This window comes from Ambystoma mexicanum, chromosome 4p (genome assembly GCF_040938575.1).
Source record: "Ambystoma mexicanum isolate Mex_15411 chromosome 4p, UKY_AmexF1_1, whole genome shotgun sequence".
NCBI lineage: Eukaryota > Metazoa > Chordata > Amphibia > Caudata > Ambystomatidae > Ambystoma > Ambystoma mexicanum.
In genome coordinates this window covers 1,250,688,328-1,250,708,951 of record NC_090927.1, presented here as the reverse complement: position 1 = coordinate 1,250,708,951, position 20,624 = coordinate 1,250,688,328, and the positions used below count along the sequence as shown (strand labels likewise).

Below are 20,624 nucleotides of genomic sequence, written 5' to 3'. Positions count from 1 at the left end.
CTCCACCTCCCCACCAGTGCTGTGATCTGGAAGGCCTGCATACTAGCCAGCCGGTTCGATTTAGCAGGCACAACACCTCAGCCAGGGGTGCCCTCACCACTGCCTGATCCATGCGCATCCATTGTTTCTGGCCTCCCCTGACAGCCAGTGCCTTAACACCTGTAGTTTGGCGGCCTGATTGTACTGGTAGAAGTCTGGAAATGCCAATCCCCCTTTGCTCTTCGGGCCATCAGTACCTGGAACGCCACTCTCAGATTTTTGTTCTTCCAAATGAAGGCAGAGAGGAGCCGACTGAGTGAGCGTAAAAACCTTCGGGGCGAGGGGAGAGGGACCAGCACAGCCTTAAAGTAGTTAAGGAAGCGCACCATCCTAATCAAGGCCATCTGCCCCATTCAGGATATATGAAGTGGGGGGGGGGAGGGGGTTCCAGCGCGCCAGGTACGCTTTTAAAGAGCGGAGTAGTTGTGGGTAGTTTGCATGATATGGGGAATCCAGTGATTTTGTTGTGTGGTCCCACAGATAGTTGATTTCCTTCTTGGCCCGTTGAAATGGGAGCACCCCGCTGCCTCCCACAGGGCCGCGCTTGACAGTGAGGTTCAACCCCTCATATTTGTGCATGTTAATTTTTAAACCTGACCCTTGCCCCCAAAGGACTCTATCTCCACGGCTACCGTCTCTAGGGAGGCCGCCGGCTCGGGGAGACCCAGAGGCATGTTGTTGGCGAATGCCATTGTTTTATGGACCACCCCCCCAAATGGGATGCCCTTCACTGTGGGAGTTTCTCTTAGGCGCTGGAAGAAGGGTTCTAGGTATATTGTGTGTATAGTAGGAGTGAAAGTGGGCAGCCCTGCTTGGTCCCCCTCTCTAGGTGAATGGGACATTAGAGTTGTCCTTTTATAAAGAGGTGCAACTTGGGCACCTGGCAGTCCGCCTGCACTCGCTGAAGAAACTCCTCCCCTGAATCCCAGGCGCGCCGTGGTGAACGAAAAAGGAATGACAATTCCATGCAGTCACATGCCTTTTCTGCATGCAGGGCAGCTGGGATGCCTCGCTTCCAAGCCTTCTCGACCAGGTGGCACACTTGCCTAGTATTATTAAAAGAAAAGGGCAAGACTGGATGAACCCTGGCTGATCGGGATGGATAAGGCCCAGGAGCAAGCCCTCGAGCCTCGTCGTCGGGACCTTGATATAAATCTTGGCGTCATTGTTGTTAAGGGCTATCTGGCGCTACGAGCCGCACAGCGTAGGATCTTTGCCCGGCTTCGGGAACACCACCAGTTTAGCTTGGTCCATAGACTCCATGATGCCTCTTCCTGCATCGAAGGAGTTGTACAGTCGCGCTAGGTGCTGGGCAAGGATGGATCGCAATGATTTGTAGAAGGCGGCCGTAAAGCTGTCTGGGCCTGGAGCTTTATGCGGCTGGAGTTTCCCTATGGTCATGCAAACCTTTTCCTGTGATATCATCTTCCAGTGCCATTCTGTCTGCCTCAGAGAGTGTTGGTAGCATCGCTGCATTCAAGTATTCTTTCTGTGGGCCCTATAGAGGCCTCTGTCTGAGGCGTAGAGTTCCATAAAAGCGCTTGAAGCACTGTATCTACAACGACATAATCCGACCCGTCCTGAATTTTCAGGATTGTCTGGGACGCTCCCCTCTGCTTAAGTTGCCTCGCTAGGGGTTTGCCTGCTCTATTCCCCTCAAATAGAATCGCTGCTTTGCGTTGAGTAGACTCCTCTCCGGCCACTTAGCCCTAAGTAGGTCCAGCTGGCCCCTAATTGCTCTAACTTTTCAGGGTGGCCTTTGTTGGGCAGATCCCCATTTTGGGCATAATGTCTGAGTTATGGCTGTGAGTTGTGATTCCAACTCCTCTTCCATTCTCATGAGTTGTCTATCCCTGGAGGCGTTGAGAGCCATTGGCTCCCCCATGATGACCACCTTGAAAGCGTCCTACCAATTCCCTGGGAAGGTGTCGGACATGGAGTTTTATTTATTTATGACAATACTGTATCCTTGAGGATCCCTTGGACGTGGGAGTAATCCATGTTTCCACCAGCCCCATCCCCGCAAACCTCTCCTTGAGCCTCTGGGATGGGGTGCCCTGTGTTGTGTGCCCCGTACCACTGTGATCTTCCCTTGGCACCCAAGCCATATTAAGATCTCCGGTCAATATGACATACTCCTCAGCCATTGTCGTCCTGAGATTCCCATCTTGCCTGGAATTCGGTCCGTACACTGTCGCCAAGGTGAGTGTCAGCATTGATGCATAATTTGACAAAAAGAGATTGCCCCTGCTCATCACTCCTTGAGTTTAGGACAACCAAGTTAGGAATATTCCTGAAGGCAATTCGGGACCCCTTCTGTTTTGTCGATTGCATTAGCCTGAAGGACATGTGGATACATATGAAGCCAGAGCCTCACTCTTTCGCTCTTTTCGGATGTGAGATTCTCCCACCTCAAAAACCGGTCCACCTTGTGCTGTTTTACCGGGGAATTCAATCCCCTAATGTTATATGTGAGGACTTTGAACCCATCTTTAGTCCCTTCCGCATCCTCCCTCTGCCCCCCTCCTCCGGGACCTTGCTCCTTGTTACCGCTGGAGGACCACCAGAGTCTGCCTACCCGCCACATATTCTTAGTCCCACACATAGTCACTGTCCCCCAGCCACTCCCTTCCCCCTTCAACCATCCCACTTCCATCAGTAAGAGCCCATCAGAGTGCACCGCAGCCCCCCCTCACCCTCCAAACCCCCCTTAACAACAACCCTGGCCGGTCCATGGGTCCTGAAGACAACCCCGGGTGGACCCCCAGCCATGTACCAGTAAACCACCGGATTCCAAGAACTGCAGAGAGACTTCACTACTCCTCTCCATAGGGTTCCAAGTGTACGAACTCGCCGAAGGCTAACGCCCCGCCCTTTCCTGCTAAAACCTCTTCCACCCGCGCCCCCAGAGTGTGTTCCATGCTGCCCTTGCCCAGAACATCAATTGAGTTCCATTATACCATCCCCTTAAACCACGTTTCCACCCAACCGACTGTCCTTAACGCCATAGCTAGCCAGGCTCTTGCTACGCCTCTTCTCCGTCACCCCTCCTGCGGTGTGCCCTTAGACTTGGTCCAGCCTTTTGGTGCTCTAGGCCGTTTGTTCTCTCTCCCCACTGTTGACCATTCCCGCCTCCTTTGGGGGCTGAGGTTGATGTCCTCCGGGGCCAGACGCCCATCACAGCCCTCGGGCGGGACCACGCTTAACCCTTCCTCGCAGGATGTTACCCTGCATTGCTTCCCTTTCCACTTGAACAGCAAGCCGGACAGATCCGTCTCCTCTAAGTTATGTGAATTGTGATATGTTTTGGAAGAGTCAGACCTCGGTCTTGTTATTTTTCAAGGAGGCAGCCACGTGGGCAGCTTTCAGGACTTCTTCTTTTTGGCCATACGACGAGAATGAGGCTATGGTCATCCCTCGGACAGGCGTCCGGGGTCTCTTATTGTAGGGCCCACTCTATGGATTCTGTCTAGGTGGACCTCCTCCGGGGGGACCTCCCAGGAGCAACTCCACGAAGAAAGCTTAGACTGTCTTTTTGAGGTCTCTATCCGGGACCACCTCTGGGACCTTCCTAAGGCGTATGTTTGAGTGCCGCGACCAGTTCTCGAGGTCCTCACACTGAAGTTCTAGGCTGTGCGACTCCCGAGCTAGTTCTAATTCTTCATCTGTTCTTCTTGAGTTCTCTGCTAAGTCCTAAAGAGCACGCTCATTCGTGTCCACTCGTTACCCCCCCCCCAGTTTTGTGAGCTCCACCTTGATCTCCTGCACTGCTCCCTTTAGGTCTGACTTTAAGGAGGACGATTGTTCTTGAAAGGATTCCGTAATCTGCGCACCTGGAGGTCAGCTAGACATTGCACCAAATTTTCTTGGTTGAGCAGTTCACCACCAATGGGGCTTGACGTTGGGTGAGATCCCGCCTCCTGCAGTCGCCTCTTGGTGCAGTGTGGGCTGCGGGCCCTTCCATTTGTCCAGTTGCCAGCACTTGCTTAGGGTGGCCTCTATTCTGTTGGACAGAAATAGATGGTCTCCTTGTTTTTTCCTTTACGCTTGTTTTTAGACCAGCATAACCTCACCACCCCCCACCCCGCCGACGTCCATGTTTTGTGCGCCTCAGTTTGTGCCTCTCCTCCAAGATTCAAAGTGAGCCAGCCCACACCTCACTTGCCTCACTGCTCACAGTTGGCCCCGGCCTTGTCGCAGTTGCGCTGGTGGCACCTGCGGCCCTTGGTGAGGTAGTACCCTCTCCCTGGGCCTGGGGAGGTCTCCTGTGGACATATCTCTACACCAGTGTTGTCTGGACCCCTTAAACACCTCTACTGGAGGGGGGGGGGGGGGGTGGGCGGGTGTGGTGCTCTCTATTCTGTCACGCAATGTCATTTGTCTCCAAGAGGGCCACTTTTAGACAGAGTGCTGGGAGCAGATCAGCGTCTCCTCTTCCACGCACTCTACATCATTAAGGGCATGTCGCCTTACTGCTATGGGCCCATTGCAAACCATAGGCACTGGCTAGGCCCCCCCACCCTCTGTGCTACTTTCACCTGATGGGATGTGAATGTAGATGGAGGGGGGGGGGCATCACCATTCCTTACCTGCCCAGTATGCCACAGTTGGTCTGGTGCCCTACCAGGCTGCTCTGGGGCCCACCGTCCAGCTCCTCCTGGCTTCCCCCTCTCTGCTGCCAGTTGTAATGATGAAATTAGGGTTGAGGGGGGTGGGCACTGCTCTCCACCGCTTCTGCTGTCCTGGGGAGGCCGCAGCTCTCCCTGGGTTTACCTTGTTGCCGATGGGCCTTTCACAGGCCCACGTTGCAGTGTTGCCTGCCGCCAGCCCTCCAGTGGCCGCTTCCACTCAGCAGCGCTTCACCTCGTGGTTAGGTGACTCCCACCCCATGGGGCTCCCAGGGCTGCTGCAGACCCCCCCCCCTTCCCTGGGGTCTCCGATGCCGCGGCTCTGCATCACTTTATTGCGGGCCCAGCCGAATGGTGCCCTTTGATGTGCCGATGCCCCTTCCCCCCCAATTACCGGCCCGCAGTGGTGTTTCATTCGCCAGTTCTCTGTGCCTCCGTTCAGAGCGGCACTGCTGTTGCTGCTTAGGAGGTTATAGGGGGCTGTTCTCCAGCAGCCCAGTATGCCTGTTCCTTAGCACATCTTACCCCTGTGAGCGACCATCTTGGAATCCACATGTATTTTTTAGTACAAGAATATATTTAATCCATTTATGTAATTTCTTGATAACATATTGGACAGAAATAGATTGTCCATTCATCCTTTTTATAATCCTGTTTGACCACACTTTAAGCTTACATGTGTATGAACTACTTCTAGGTTTCCACCAATACAAATAAAGGCCCCACTTTATTTCTTAGATCTCCAATTTATGATTGTATTCTCTAATCACCCTTTCGTGCCCAAACGCTGAATAAATCCAACATTTCTATTGCACAGAAGATTAGCGACCTCAACACTTGTTTTTCTATTAAAACACAGTCATCCACTTCATGTTGCATATATGAATTATAACAACCAGCGCTTTAAAATGAAGGTAGTCAAATTCGTATTGCACATATTTGTGGCAACAATACTCAAAATGTCATGTTTCTATTCTCGTGCCATTGATGCTGAACATTCTTCAGGAGCAAAAATGTCTTGGAGAAAAGTTTCTTTTTTTTTTTGTTGTGTTAGCACAGGATTATGTGTTTGCTGCATGATTTAATAAGCCCACTCTGCAAGAGTCCAAAAGAGATCTGCTTTAATGCAATGTGGTCCTGGGAATAACTGTCATTCCTGAACTTTGTTTGGGACGTGTCTCCACAACTTAACATTGGAGTTACCTTGTGTTTAGGCTAGTTCTCTCTTTGCGCAGCTGAAATCCAGCGTCATGCGTATCTCAACAACCTGTGGACACACATCAAAAGTATGTGGTCTACACAGGTATCTATGCTAAGAAATCATAACGACGAAGTAAATCTTTTACATCCTGATTCGAAACTCGCTTACCCTGGCTGGTGAAACACTGTGCTTGGCACCATTGTGCTTTAGAGCCTGGGTCAGCACTCGATCGGCTTCGGGTCCTCCACTGCGCTATAATGGTGAGGAATTCTGCAGGGACGAAAGGGAAGATGAAACCTTCCATGTTAAGTAAAAACTCTACACTAAGCCAGAGGGATCCTGCTCTCTCATTACCCGATTGTCGGAGACTGCTGGTGCATATACAGCGGTACGTGAACCGGGCGCCATGATGGATTTGTGATGTTTAAATATGTGGCACATCACCCCGTGGTGCAATGTTGTCCAACGTTGTTGATTAGTAACATGGTCATAAAAATGTGAAGGAAAATGGGCACCATATTGAAATGTAATCAAGCAGATACCTGCTTCTCATTATAATTCTTCCTTTTGTCAATAAAGGTGGCAAGAACTGCTTGTATATTGATGGTCGTTTCTTATGACCTACTCTTGATGACTTGTTAAATATGAATGGCTATTATACATGTTCTTATTCTTTCATCTACGGGGGCAATGAGTGGGTTTATTCAGTTCAAGATTTTTTTGTGCCATTCGATCTCCTTATTCAGCTTCTGTCTCGAACTATTGGTCAAAAATAGTTTCTTGTTCTCGTTTGAGGAGCCTCTTCAGTTTCTCTTTTTGACCAGCCTGTATTTTTTTGTACATCTGTTCAATTAAAATCCTCAAAATTGTGCTGTCTGTCCACAAAATGTTTAACTGGGGAGGAATGGGGGCTCGGGGGGGCGGGGGGGTTTGGTGGGGGCGGTCAACATTTGTTTTTAATGCAATTCCTTGTTAAAAAATGTGTTTATTTTTCTAAAGGTTTTACCTATGTATTTAAGTCCACAAGGACCAGTAATTGGGTAGATCACGTTTTCTGAGTTACAGTTCATGAATGTTTTTTGACTCACGGTTTACCCAATCCTAAGTCTATTTCATTGGTCTTCCTGATTAGTTTGCACACCCCACAATTGCCACACCGATGGTATCATGTGATTCGTACCAGCCCCCAAACTGCTCTTGCTGAATTACTAGTGGGCATTTCCATATGCATACTGTTTTTACTCACATAATCCCTGATGGATCCACTCTTTTTATAGGCGGAAATTGGTCTTTTGAGTGTTTCCCCCTTCTTTGTGTAATAACTTGCAGTGTTTATTAAGCTTATGTCTGAGTGTGATCTATTCTCAGTATGCTTTTTGTTCTCTTTTTTTTCAAGAAGTGCTTCCCTGTAGTTATTCAAAGCTCTTCTAGCTGACATTTCTATAAGATTCTTGGAATATCCCTGGTTAAGAAGTAGGAGTTAAAAATGTGGCTTCATTCTCAAAAGATTCCTTTGTGCTGCTGTTCCTTTTTAGTCTGAGGAACTGACTGAATAGCAGATAGTCCTTCATGTTTGATGTGGTGACTACTATAGTGTAATAAGGAATTTGTCTCTGTTTGAAGGTTTGATCAGCAGTGTCCCGAATGATGGTATATTGTGATATCCAGAAAGTCAATCGCGCTAGCGCTTATTTTGTGTGGAAACCTCAAGTGTGCATTCTGCTTCTTAATCCATTGGATGAAATCCAGCTTCCACTTCTGTTTCTGACCAGATCATGATAATGTCATCAATGTAGCGCTTCTGAACTCTAATGTGCTTGTTAAAAGGTTTGGAGGGTGGATAGATTCTCGCGTTTAAAAAATCTTCTACATAAAGGTTGGCAGGGCTGGGCGCCATTTTGGCGCTCATGGCCGTGCCTTCCACTTGATGGTATGGCGTTCCCATGAATACAAAATAATTCCTGGTTCGGGCTAGTTCAATGCACCTTAACAAGAAAGAATTGGGTACATGACCTGTATCTATTATATTCCACAACAGTTCTTCAATAACCTCTAAGCTCTTTGAGGTCTCTTTGTGTACAAAGAGACAATATCCAGGCCGATCAATAAATCTGTTTTTGGTTCGAATTGAGTATTTTCTATGATTCTGATAGCATCACCCCCTGTCTTTGATATACAAGCACATCTAGCTAACTAGCAGTTTCAAATAATGGTCAGCAAACGTGGATAAAGGTACTAGGACTGAATCAATCCCAAACTATTGGGGGCCCTGGGAGGTGTTGTGATGTACCTTGGGTAGGCAACAGAAATATGGGACCTTGTGGTTGTTGATTAATTAGGAAATTCACTTCTCGTTTATGCCTTTTTCTAAAGCTCTCTGTTTCTAGTTGTTGAGTTGTTGACGGTTGCTGTCATCCTTAAATTGTCTATTGCATTCTGTGATGTAGTCCTCTCTGTTTTGGACTACAATGGCCCCACTGTCGGTGCATTTAATAATGATTGCTGATTCTTGGACAGATTGGCTAAGGCGATTTCCTTTTTTTTTTCTCCTTTTCATTCCTACTTACATTTCAGAATGATTTTTATTTACGGTTCTGTTCAAGTTTTTCTACTTCTTGTGTCAATCTTCTTTCAAAGAGTAATGATTCAGAGGAGTGGGTGGTACAAAGTTGGAAGGTTTTCTGAACCCAGAGGGGTCATTGGATGCATTGTCTCTGTATCTTTGGAAAAGTCTTTGTGAATCATGCTGCTAGTTATCAATCAACAAGACAACAGATCATTAACAATAAAGTGCCACCAGTGCCAGTGCAAAGCAGCGTGTCCCAGTAATATTATCGAATTTAAAGTGCCGAAGAGTCTGCGGTTTGTGGGTAATGTATTCTTTAGATCCCATTGATTGAATAATAGGAGCCAGGCCGCATAGAAAGATTGGTATGAGTCAGTAAGGATCGCAGTTATTTTTTCCAATGCGATCAGTGTCCACACTCTGACCCACCATTCCGCCACTATCGGGCCTTCAGCCAATTTCCATGAGAAAGCTAGGGTTAATATGCTGGCTATTAATAGTTGCTTTACTACCCAGACTCTCTGGCCTCCCAGCGGGGTATCCGGCTTCCACCGCTGAATTCCCCCAAGACTATTACTCTCAAATCCAGTGGGAGGATGATCCCTGTAAGGTCCCTAATGTGTGAGAGGATCTATTTCCAGTACAGTTGAGAACGGGGGAAAGACCACCATAGGTGTCCCAATGTTCCTCTATCCCCACATCCCCTCCAACATCTATCCGAGATCCCAGGATCTATTTCATGGGACTGGCTAGGTGTTAATACCACCTGCATACAATCTTGTACCCACATTCCTTCATTGCCGTGCATTGTGATGCTTTGTGGGCTCATACCCAAATAGATGGCTATGACTCCAGCTGAATATCGACTCCCAGTTCAGTCTGCCATTTCAACATATAGGGTAGGGTATTGGAGTCCTCAGTCGGGTCAAGAAACCTATAAAAGATGGTTGTCTGTTTTGAGTTAAGGCCATATACCAATGTCAGTTCAGCCCCTTTTAGGTTCTCTTGTCCCTCTATCCCTAACATCCCTATTCGTGACCCAATGGCGGATTTGGCTATATTGGAACCTTTCCACTTCAAGTGCAAATCTGGTCTTAAAACGCTTCAAAGGTCTGTGACGATGAGCCCCCATACATGTGACCCAGGTGAAGTTTCCCCATGGACTCCTGTTTAGCGAAGGATCCGCTTGCTGTCCCCAAATTTAATTTTTGATTCCTCCGACTCTGGGTCTGCGGGCCCAGACCCACCAGCATCTGAAGCCCCATGTCCCAGTACACCAAGAAGGCCTTGGTTGTGTTTAGCAGTTTGCCTCCGTCCTCATAGATCCGTTGAAGAACGGTGTGTCAGCCAGAGGTAACGTTGTGACCCCAGTTCCAACACCACCCACTTCTTTCCAGTCAAATATGGGACCGATTTTGGGCCGCTGTGAGATATCTCTTAAGTGAGGGAATCCCCCTTGCCATGGTGAGCGGAACACCCTCTTTCCCACTCAGGGACTCTTCCCTCCCCAAATAAACTTGAACAGCTTTCCCTGTAGTTGGGTGATGAAAGGGCGTGAAACGCATATAGTAGTTTAGGAATGAGGGACATCTTAATGACTGCCACCCTTCCCAGCCAAGAGATTTGTTGCTGTTCCCTCCTGCCGAGATCCTCCTCGCATTCTGTAAATATACTCGGGATATTTGCCTCCTATAACGTGTCGGGCCGTGCGGTTATGTAAACCCCAAGTATATATCTTGTCTGATAACCAGCTAAGGGGCAGAGAGGGGAGTGTGTCCTCCAGCGCTCCTTCCGACTCACAAATATTAATTCCCACAGATTTCCCATAAATTATTGTAAATCCTGAGCACGTTCCAAACTGTTTAATAACCTCTAACACTCAGGGGACTGACCACTCTGGCTCAGTTAAGTATAAAAGTATAAAATGACATCATCGCAGGGATCAAAATTAAGATTTGATAAGCAGGAGCTAAAAGCAGTTCCTGGATATCTAGGATTAACCATTGACCAGGAGCTACCAGTGGGGAACCAGGAGCTAGTACATAGCGTTCCGCAAATCTAACTTAGACATAAGATGTAAACCTTCGCTTTGTCCATTATTTATGACCTGTTATGTTTTTTAGATGCGTCTAAATGTTTATAGATCGTCTTAAACGCACATATTTAAATTCACATGTGTATTTATTTGGCATCAGTTGGCCTGGGAAGCCAAAAGTAGGTACTGATAGCTGCTGGTCTCAAGCTAACCAGGATCTCCTAGGCTACAAGCACGAGATAAATAGCCCTCAGATCGCCTCAATTTCGAGCCCTGTCATCGCCATATAGCCCAATCTTGTGTTGCTCAGCCCCTGATATAATTCCGGAGAAGCCCGGCCCTCCCGTACTGATTGAACAAAAGGCTCCATGGCGAAAAGCAGTGGGAACAGAGGGCACCCCTGTATGGTACCACTTTAATGGTAATGGAACATTTTGCAAACACCCATTTGCAAAATGTTGGGCCAAAGACATAGTTACCCAGGATCTCGGATCGGGCCAAGCCAAACTGGCAAAAGCCTTATTCGCATCCAGGGATGACATTACTGTGTTCTGCTTAGTACGAGCTCCCCATTTGATCAGATTCAGTGCCCGTCTGACGCTGTCAAAGGTTGACCGGCCTTTTCTAACACCTGTCTGGTCCCCATTAATCAACTTTGGCAAAATCTCAGATCGATTGGCCAATGTTTTTGTATAGATCTTCACATCACAGTTAAGTAGTGCGATGGACCTATAGGACGTGCACTCAGCCGGGTCTTTCCTCCGTTTCAAAATAAGTGAGGTCCTGGATTCCCCCATTGTGCCCGACACCCGCGCAGTTGTCCAATGGAGTCAAATCGCTTCACCATCCGCGGTAATTAATTGAGCTCAAACATTTGTAGAAAGCATTGGGGAACCCATCAGGGCTTTATTATTCAGGAGGGTTTTGATAACTGTGTCGACTTCCAGGGCAGTTATCAGGCTCTCCAGCATGACCTTGTCTGCCTCTGATAACTTGCGAAGACAGAGCATACTCTAGATGCCCGTCCGCCTTGAGCCTTGACCCGCCCCCTCCAAGGAATTCGGAGAAATATGATTCAATTATCAATAATTTATACATTTCCTCCCAGCAGAGAGTCCCCTCCCGGTTTTGCAGGGCTCCTATTCTGTTGAGTGTCTGTGCTAATTTCAATTTGCCCACTAGGGTTTTGTTCACCTTGTCCCCCCTGGTGTAGTAATATTGTTTGGCATGCAGTAGGGAGTTTGCTGCTGAGCCTGCCCGTAGGGCCTCTATCTTGGCTCGCGCAACCTTAAGGGCTCTAACAGATCAAAGCATGTTCCTCCGCTTATGTTCCTTTTCCCTGCACAAAGCTCAGTCTTCAGCGTTTCTCTAACAAGGGCCTTAGCTCGCGTGAGGGCTGCCCTTTTCCCTTGAAGTCGCCCCCCCCCCCCTGAATCCACATAAAACACTGCCTTTCGCGCATCCCACACAAAGCCCATTCCAAGCTCCCCAGTGCCATTTTCCCTAAAATAGTTTTTGATCGTCTCACGCATTTCCCACTTTATCACGGATCTCTCAGGGCTGCATTGTTTAACTGACTTGGGGCTCGCTCTGAGGGGGTGTTAGGCAGAAACCTGTGCAGTTCCCTCTGGGACCACTGCAAAAGATTTAAGACTACAGGTGGTTGGCAGTAAACCCAATTGATAGCAGTCTGCACCACCCAGATTTACCTGGTAGCTGTGGCTGTGCAGTCAGACTTCTCTCAAGAAGAGTTAGGCAGTAAACAGAGTATTTACAATCGGTCAAAAGAACACAGTAGAGCAAGCAAACACTGACCAGAGCTTGGTGTAAAAGAGATATAATTATTTAAAAACACATCTAGTAAAACACACTGGCACTAATATCAAGCGGTTCAAAAACACGGTCACTAAAAGATATACACTCCCTTCAATGATTAGTTAGACAAGTCTTAAGTAAAGCAACACTTATTTTCAGACAGCGGTGAGTGCTTAACGAAGATGGGACTCTAATCAATCGGTTTAAAAGGGAGAGAAAGGTAGAGCAAAGATAGAAACAGATCCCAACACTTTCGGAAGAACACAGTAGGAGAAGAAGGCAGGTTAAAACCGTAAAGTCAAAGTTAACCAGGCCGGACCCACTTTAAGAGGCTCCGGTCGAAATGTGTCCAAGGTCACACGGTTCAAAGTGCCCAAAAGTCTCGCAATAAGTTCAGAAAGAGTTGGACCAAAAAGAAAGGGACCAGTTAGATGGTCAAGGCGGCCAGCCCAGCCCAGAAGGTTAAGGGATTATTGTTACCTTGTAGCAATCTTTAGAAAGGGAGGCCTGGCGGACACAGTACCTTTTTAAAATGGTGAGAACGCTCCAGCGGGGGCAGTTGTTCCTGGCAGTGGGTGCAAGTCGGTGCTTCGTCTGGAGGAAGAGAGGATCTCGTCGGGGAGGAAAGCAGGAGTCTGTTGCACTGCCAGGGAAGAAACCAGCCGCGGAGTTCTCAATTAAAAGGAGCGGTCCTTTTATTCACGGTCCAGTGGGAAGTGGCTATCCGGTTGCAGGGGTGCTTGGCACAGGCAATTCGACCACAAGACGCCCTGGGATGCGAGAAACGAAGGTAAACTGGTTGTGCCCACCAGTCGGGGGAAGAAGACTCTCCAGCAGGGAGATCTCTGTCGTTGGGAAGTGGTGAGTCGATTCAGCAGGGCTCCACCGCTGGTGTCGTCATAGCAGGTCGGCTCAGCTTCTCCCTCGTCGGATTTTCATGTCCTGTGGCGACTTCTGAAGTTCCAGTCCCAAAAGCCCTGCTTTTATGCAGCACACCCCCATTCACTCAGCCTAGCTGTCACTCAAACATGCTAAGTGGTGAGCCGGCCGGCTCACCACTTGGGCCAATCACACAAGAGTGCGACTTGAGTTACCAAGGTAACTCAGTCCAGGGTGCCTAAACCCCCTCCCACACTTCCTGAGATACCCAGACAGAGTGGCACCACTTTTGGAGGCTTCTGTGGAGAAGCCCGCCAAAAAGTGGAACAAAGGGCTCGACCTTTGGTTTGGAGTTACAGAGGCGAACACAACGCCATTTTAAAACCGAGTTCAAGCAGAAAATACCAACCAGTGAATTAATATTAAATAAATAAACCGGCGTTATGTTAGAGGCTATGTTAAAATGTATTAGCCTCGAACAATGGGAAAATCCCATAGAGATATATTTGCGGTTGAATATAAAAAGTAGTATCCACTGCCACCAGCCAAAACTCGACGAGGGGGGACGGGACAGTGCCCCCTCGAATAACAGACCCAGGGGCAATCGAATTGCCCCTACCAGTACGTCCACAATATGATGGTTTGTACTGGTTCTGTTAGTAATTTGGGACTAGTAAAGCCAATGGTGACTTTACATGCCCTGGGAGACAGTAGTCAGTCCCCAGGGTATGGAGTCTATGGTGGGGGGTCACTATGACACCCTGGTGTAACTGCACGGAGGGTGCGGTGTAACACACATAGAAAAAACATACGAGACCCTATGGAGTAAAAGACCCCATAGCCCATGAAACACATTAACATTCAAAGGAACACCACAAATCATGTCCAAGAGTGGGAGAAAGAGTCTCACTCTTGGCAGGAGAAAAAAACAAACTCCAGAAATCCAGCAAAGCTGCTGGGGCACTCACTAGGTTAGGAAATTCAGCCTAAACCGAGAATTCTCCCTAACAGGGGGTTACAATGAGTTCCCGTATGGTGAGTGTCACTGGGGCATGGTCAGTGTGTTGCATGGACTCTATAACTAGCGAGGGATGTGGAGGTCATAATCGGATCTATTCTAGAGAAATATTTGTGTACTGACAAGAAAAACATGAAGTCCCGCTCCTCCTGATGTAGAAAACGCCAGCCTTCTATCAGATGTAATTCCCGTAACATGCTGGTGATTGACCTACATTTTCGGAGATCCGCCTGAGGAGCTGGGGATGTCTTATCCATATATGGGTTGACTATACAATTGAAGTCCCCTCTGTGAGAAACCTGACGTTATTCTCCCACCTACTCCCTCTGGAATCTTTCATTCAGGTGGCTACGGAAGGGCCATTGCATTTGGATCCCAACCCTGGGGGTGGACAAGCGAGGGAGGATCCCCTCAGTGGAGGGTCACGAGGGATTGGGAGGAGGATACCTAAGGGTGCGACATGGTATTTCCCCAGTACCAAAACTACCCTAGCTTACTCTCTCTCACTCTATGGGGTATCTCCATTCTTACTTCATCTATTCCCTCCCCCTTCCCCCATTTCCACTAAATACTGAGACGAGGAAGGGGCAACTAGAATCCATAAGGATTACCCATAGGAATAACATGGGGACAGCAAGGGAAACCTACCATAGAAGGAATTCAAGTTGTCCCACTAATAGTCATGCAGAGTGAGGCATTCAATAGTAACCATTCACACCTGACTCCACTTGACTGGTCTTTTCACTATAAAAGGTAGGGTCTGACCCAGGTGCATGAGTGAGCAGGATAGCCATCAGGAGAACACGTTGGGAGGAGAGCCAAGAGACAAGAATTATGCGGAACCATAGGCCAGAGACCTGGATAGCAAGACGCAGAGGAACTGCCGTGCAAAAGGGCAGAAGTGTGGCGAGGGAATCGTGTCTCGAGGGAGCAAAGAAGGGTCTGTACCTGTTTATGTGAATGCTCGTTCCCCTAGGTTGGTGAGATAGCCCAGGAGTGACCGGGGGCCAGGTGGTGAGACCCTGACCTCAGAATGAAGAGCCAAAGTGAAGTAGCAGCGCAGAAGTCAACCCGATGAGTTGGAAAGCTGCGCCGAGCCAGGTTGTGAAGAGCATGATACATGGTAACACCATAAACGCGTATGAAAGCGGACTGCGTTTGAATGGGTGGCCATTGAATTTGACAGGAAATACCCGACAAAGATGCAAGTAACAGTGTAAGCGCAAGATGCGCGTGTCTGTTGAACTATGAAAAGAAGATAAACGAGAGGGGGCCAGAAGCCCGCAGAGAAACTGCAAGCGGCACGGGAAAGGACAGTATTAAAGAGGGTGCGAGTACAAAGGACTCGAAAAGAAAGAAAGAAGCAAGCGTAACAGTGCGCAACGGCATGAGAGAAGCATCCAAGAGGCACAATCAAGATCCGGAAGAAAGGCCATTGCAAGTGTGCACGGAAAAGGCCAAGGAACATAGGAGAATTGTGCAGGAAGCACCTGAAGTTAAAATAGCAAAAGGAAATTAAAGTAACGAACCAATAGAGGGGCAAAGGGTCCGAGTGCTAGCGCTGGGGAAATGTTAAGAACCCAGCGTTTTCGAAATCCTCTGATTCTGCCTCTCAAGAGGATGATATGCAGGAATAGGTACATGACAAAAGGCACATCATGACCAGCTGCTTTGTGTTTTAAAAGCCGGAAGAGGCCTGAGCTTGGAGAAGGGAACTCGGAGGCGCCTATTGAAGAGACTTTTTGTTTTGCATTGAATGCTGATGGGTAACAAGTTAAAGCTTGGGGAAGGGAACCCAAAGGAACTCAAATACATTGGAGCTGTTTGAATGCACTATACGGGAAGGGCCCTGTGGAGAAGATGAACAGCCCTGGTGAGTGATCCCTTGTTTGTGACATTGACCGAATTTCACTTGGTGAAAAGCCATTTTTATTGAACTAATATTTCTCCTTTCCAAGAAACATCCCATCACATTTGCGTACAGCGTGAGTGCAAGCATAGGTTTAGACACAGACTGACTTTTATTTTGGACTATTAGATGACGACGCTTTGAGGTGTCGGCAGCTACTGCTGCTTACCTTTTCCATGTCTTCACAACCTCTCACATGTCCCTTCTTCTAATACCTCTCATGACTACACCCAATTGCTGTTGAGTCCTTTTACCTTTTCACATCGGTCTTGTTGCTTCACTGGTGGTTGGCCCATCCTCCTTAACCAGCACACTCGTTCTGACCTAGTAATATGGCCCTAAATGCTCATGCCGCCATATTGGATTTCATTGCAGTTGGCCAGTGTGATCTGCGCTCCCAGCTTATGGATGACTGGCTGTTTTTCTTCTCTCTAATGGCTTCTTTGCAGCAGTTACATCCTATTTCATATATATTTGTGATGGTTGATAGAGGATCTTCGCCACTTGTTGGTTTACCATCGGTTAGTTCATAAATCTTGTTGTCACTGCTTAGGCTCTGTGCGTGCCTTCGCATTAAACAAATATTCTGTGGGGATTAAAAAGCGGAGTTGGGACATGACTGTCTTGATGTAGTTGTCGAATAAAAGCCACACATGGGCAAGCCAATGCAGCCACTTCACTATTTTAATATTCCTTGTTATGGACTTGAGGGAACATTTGTGCATTTCTTTGTAAAAAGCCTTCTTGGACATACATCGCCTTGCCAACTTTTTTTATTCTTGTTTTCAGCAGGTGAAAAGGAGCAAGCTATGGAATGGTATAAAAAAGGAGTTGAAGAACTAGAAAAAGGAATAGCCATTGTGATAACAGGAAACGGTAAGACGTTGACTTGTCACATTTACAGTGAGGTAGGATACACATTGGTGATCAATGTAAAATGCAGATTTGTCATTTTTTCTTTTTCCTAGTTTTATTTTCTCCAAACCTAATACTAAATGCTTATTTTTTAAAAATACTTTTTAATTAACATACATATGACCTCTAAAGGGTCTTGTATGCATATCCATCACATTATTACAATAGAAAATACAGTCAATATATGTAATGTCAGTTCATTGCCATATATATAAATCCTCAATTATCTTAATCACATATTTCGTTTTTACAATATATTAATTTGAAATCATTTCCTTGAAGAAAATTGTATTCAAACAATAGCTTCTTGCCTTTTTGTTAAATTTACAGAGATGGTGTTGCCTTAACTTCTACAATTCTCACACTCAATTAGAATGTTTTATGGTTTCTAATTTCAGCTCACCACACAGACGACCGTACCTATTTTGCGTTGGGATGTCAATCCATCCTCCCAAGATTTCCATTGTAGGCATCATGTTAAATTTAATGGCCATGTTTCTTCGTATTGTGAAGCTGTGAGGATAAGATCTTAGATCCAGAGGCATCTCACTTCTTCTTATAAAGCTTTCTAAAGATTGGCCAATATTGGACTTACTAACTAGATTAACTATATATTGCTCTTTCTCCTGTAACCAAAGTGCCTTTTTCACAGCTGTTTTATAGTTCAAATTTGGGATTGTGATCTCATCCATGCTTTTCTTACAAACTTCAATACTTTAAACGACCATCTCTGGTTCTGGAATCTAGGAGACCGTGGGCTTGCCATAGTTGATAAAATAGTGTATCCTGCGCTACTTCACAAGGTTTTCTGCATCTAATAATGTTACATTCCAATTTTTAAATATTCAATTGGTAAGGATGGGGCTTCATTAAACATTTTTTCTAATGTTTTTCCTCCAATTTACAGAGATATATTTCACCCCATATTTCAACTCCATATGTCATAACTGACCTGATCTTGGCCATATACAAAGTAAGAATGGAATGAACAGAATGCCCTCGCGATTCCCCACAAAAGTTATAATTGCACCCACTGTTGTGTAACTTGCCTTTTTTTTTTTTATCAAATCCCAGTTCTTATCCCATTTCAAACTCATCTATCACAATGCCTAGATATTTATATTCCTTTACTTTTTCAACCTTGTCACCATTAATCTGCCATCTAGTCCTCACTTTCTTCCTTTTCCCAGGCACATTAAATACCCTAATCTTCGTTTTCTTGGTGTTAATGTTAAGCTTGTATTCCTTGCAGTAAGCTCCCAACATATCCAATTTGATTTGCAGGCCTCCAATCAAACACCACTAAATCGTCTCTATATCCTAACCAGAATAGAGACAGATTTCCATATTTAACCTGATACGATCCACTAACATCCCCCTGCTTCAGGTCTGACAGATGCAGGTTAACACGCAGGGTGCAAAAACGTATCCCTGCTTGACCCCCACCATTGGTATCCAATTTGTAACTTTGCCTTCTGTGAGACAGGCATGGTATCAAGAGAGACACAGACTCAAAAGGGTCTTTATTCACTAAAGTTCTTGGGTTGGTGTAATGCCTGGCTGGCCCTAACTCTAAAGGGGTAATTCCCTTAACTGGTGTTTCTAATGGCTGTCGTTGTGTAATAGTCCAAAATAAAGGTCTGTCTGTGTCTAAACCTATGCTTCCCCTTACTCTGTACAGAAATGTGAAGGGAAGTCTTAAAAAAATTAATAAAGGGAAAAAGCGGTTAAACTAAAAGTGGAAAACCAAAGTTGGTTTCAGGTGATCTTCTCACAAGCTGCTGTTGGGTCAGTGTCGCACAAATTAGTTCAATCAACAGGGCTGTTCGTAGGCCATTTTCCACAGGGCCCTTGTAGTTACTTTAACTACCTTCAGTGTATTTGAGATTCTTGGGGTTCCCTTCCCCAAGCTTCCGCTTATTCAATTTTCAAAACACCATGGAAATATTGAACAGTTCTTCTTGTAAGCTTCTCGGGGTTCCCTTCCCCATGCTTCAATCCTTTCAACAGTACAACAAAAACAAACCAGTCTCCAACTTGGTTGGCCCTCTTAGGGTTCCCTTTCCAACTTTTGAACACAAGTCACTATTATTATGATGTTTTCTTTGGGCCTCCCAGGGTTCCTTTCCCCAGGCTTTAGGCCTCTTCCAGCTTTCATTCAAACACAAAACATAATATATCGCAGTTCCTTCTTGATTTCACAGGGTGTCCTTCCCCCTAGGTCTAGGCCCCTATAATTCAAAACCCAAATTTAGCTGGTTAGGATGTTTATTGTTATTGACAATCATTTCCATATACCATCCTTTCATGGGGTAGAATCGGAGGCTTTCGAAAACGCCAGGCACTTTGCTTTTCCTAGGTGCGACCACTCCGATCCTTTTTGCGGCTCTTTGCTTTCTTGCTCTTACTTTTCGTGATACCTTTTTGTTTCCCTTCATATGCTTCCTTTGTCCCTTTACTACTTCTTTCCTTTCCGTGCACACTTGCACTGTTTGTTCTTGCTTTTCTTTTTGTGCCTCTGGCACTTGTCCTTTATTCTTTTCGGGCTACCTTGCACCCTCTTTTCTGTTTTTCTTTGTCGTGCCCCTGACACCTTTCGTTGCCTTCTCCTGCCCCTCTTTCCCGTTAGGGGCCACTCGCACCCTTGTGCTTCTTTTCACTTTCTCTCACTTTACGATTTTGCTCACTTTCCCCTCTGCTTTTTCTACTTCCTGCTTCACTTTTGCTTTTACCCTTTACTATTTCTGCTTCGCTTTTTCCTTGAGCCGTACTTTCCTTTCCTTGCCTTTCTCCCGCTCTCCTCCAAACATCCCGAGTATCTCACATTCTCCATGAAACTCACTGGGCAGCGCCACATTGAAAGGCGGTTCCTCCAGGAAATGTGGGTGAGAGTCAGGGTCTCACCATCTGCCCCTCAGGCACCCTTGGGGTCAGCACAGGCCCCAAGGGAACGAGCACTTTCCTGCAGCTGGCCAGCAGAATGTAAGCAGCGCTTCTCCGGCTCCTTGGAGGCACGCTTCCCTCACCACGCTGCAGCTCTGAATCCACACCGGGCTAGTGTCTCTGCACGTTGTCCTCCTCCAGCCTACAGCTCCTGCTTCTCTCTGTTCCTGGGCCCCATCGGTCCGGAATGCATCCCCAACTTGCTCATTTCTGTGTGCATAACCACACCTTTTATAGTGAACAAATCTGTCAAGTGGAGTCAGGTGTGAGTAGTTACTATTGAATGCCTGACTATATTAGTGGGACAACCTGAGTTCTTTCTAGGGGAGGTTTCCCTTACTTTCCCCATATTATTCCTAGGGGTAATCTTAACTGATCTTAGTTGCCTCCTCCTTGTCTCAGTATTTGTTGGAAATGGGGAGGGAAAGATGAGGTGAGATTGTAAACACCCCACAAAGGCTGAGGGAGAGTAGGTTAGGGTGTTTTCAGGACTGGGGGAATACAATGTCTCTCCCTCGGGTATCATTCTCCCAATCCCCCGTGACCCTCCACTCAGGTGATCCTCCCTCGCTTGTCCAACCCCAGGGTCGGGATACTAAAGCGATGGCCCCTCCTTGGCGACCTGAATGGAAGATCCAGAGGTAGTGGGTGGGAGAATACCGTCGGGTTTCTCACA

The 20,624-nt window shown here is 46.8% G+C and overlaps 1 protein-coding gene across 2 annotated transcripts in view; it reads left to right on the top strand.

Annotated features, from left to right (window-relative positions):
- Positions 1-20,624, top strand: part of SPAST (spastin) — a 615,111-nt gene that overhangs the window by 48,733 nt on the left and 545,754 nt on the right. For both annotated transcript variants that reach the window (XM_069606914.1, XM_069606916.1), the window contains exon 2: positions 16,880-16,966. In XM_069606914.1, coding sequence (XP_069463015.1) covers positions 16,880-16,966 — 87 coding nt within the window. The remainder of the gene's footprint in view (positions 1-16,879; positions 16,967-20,624) is intronic.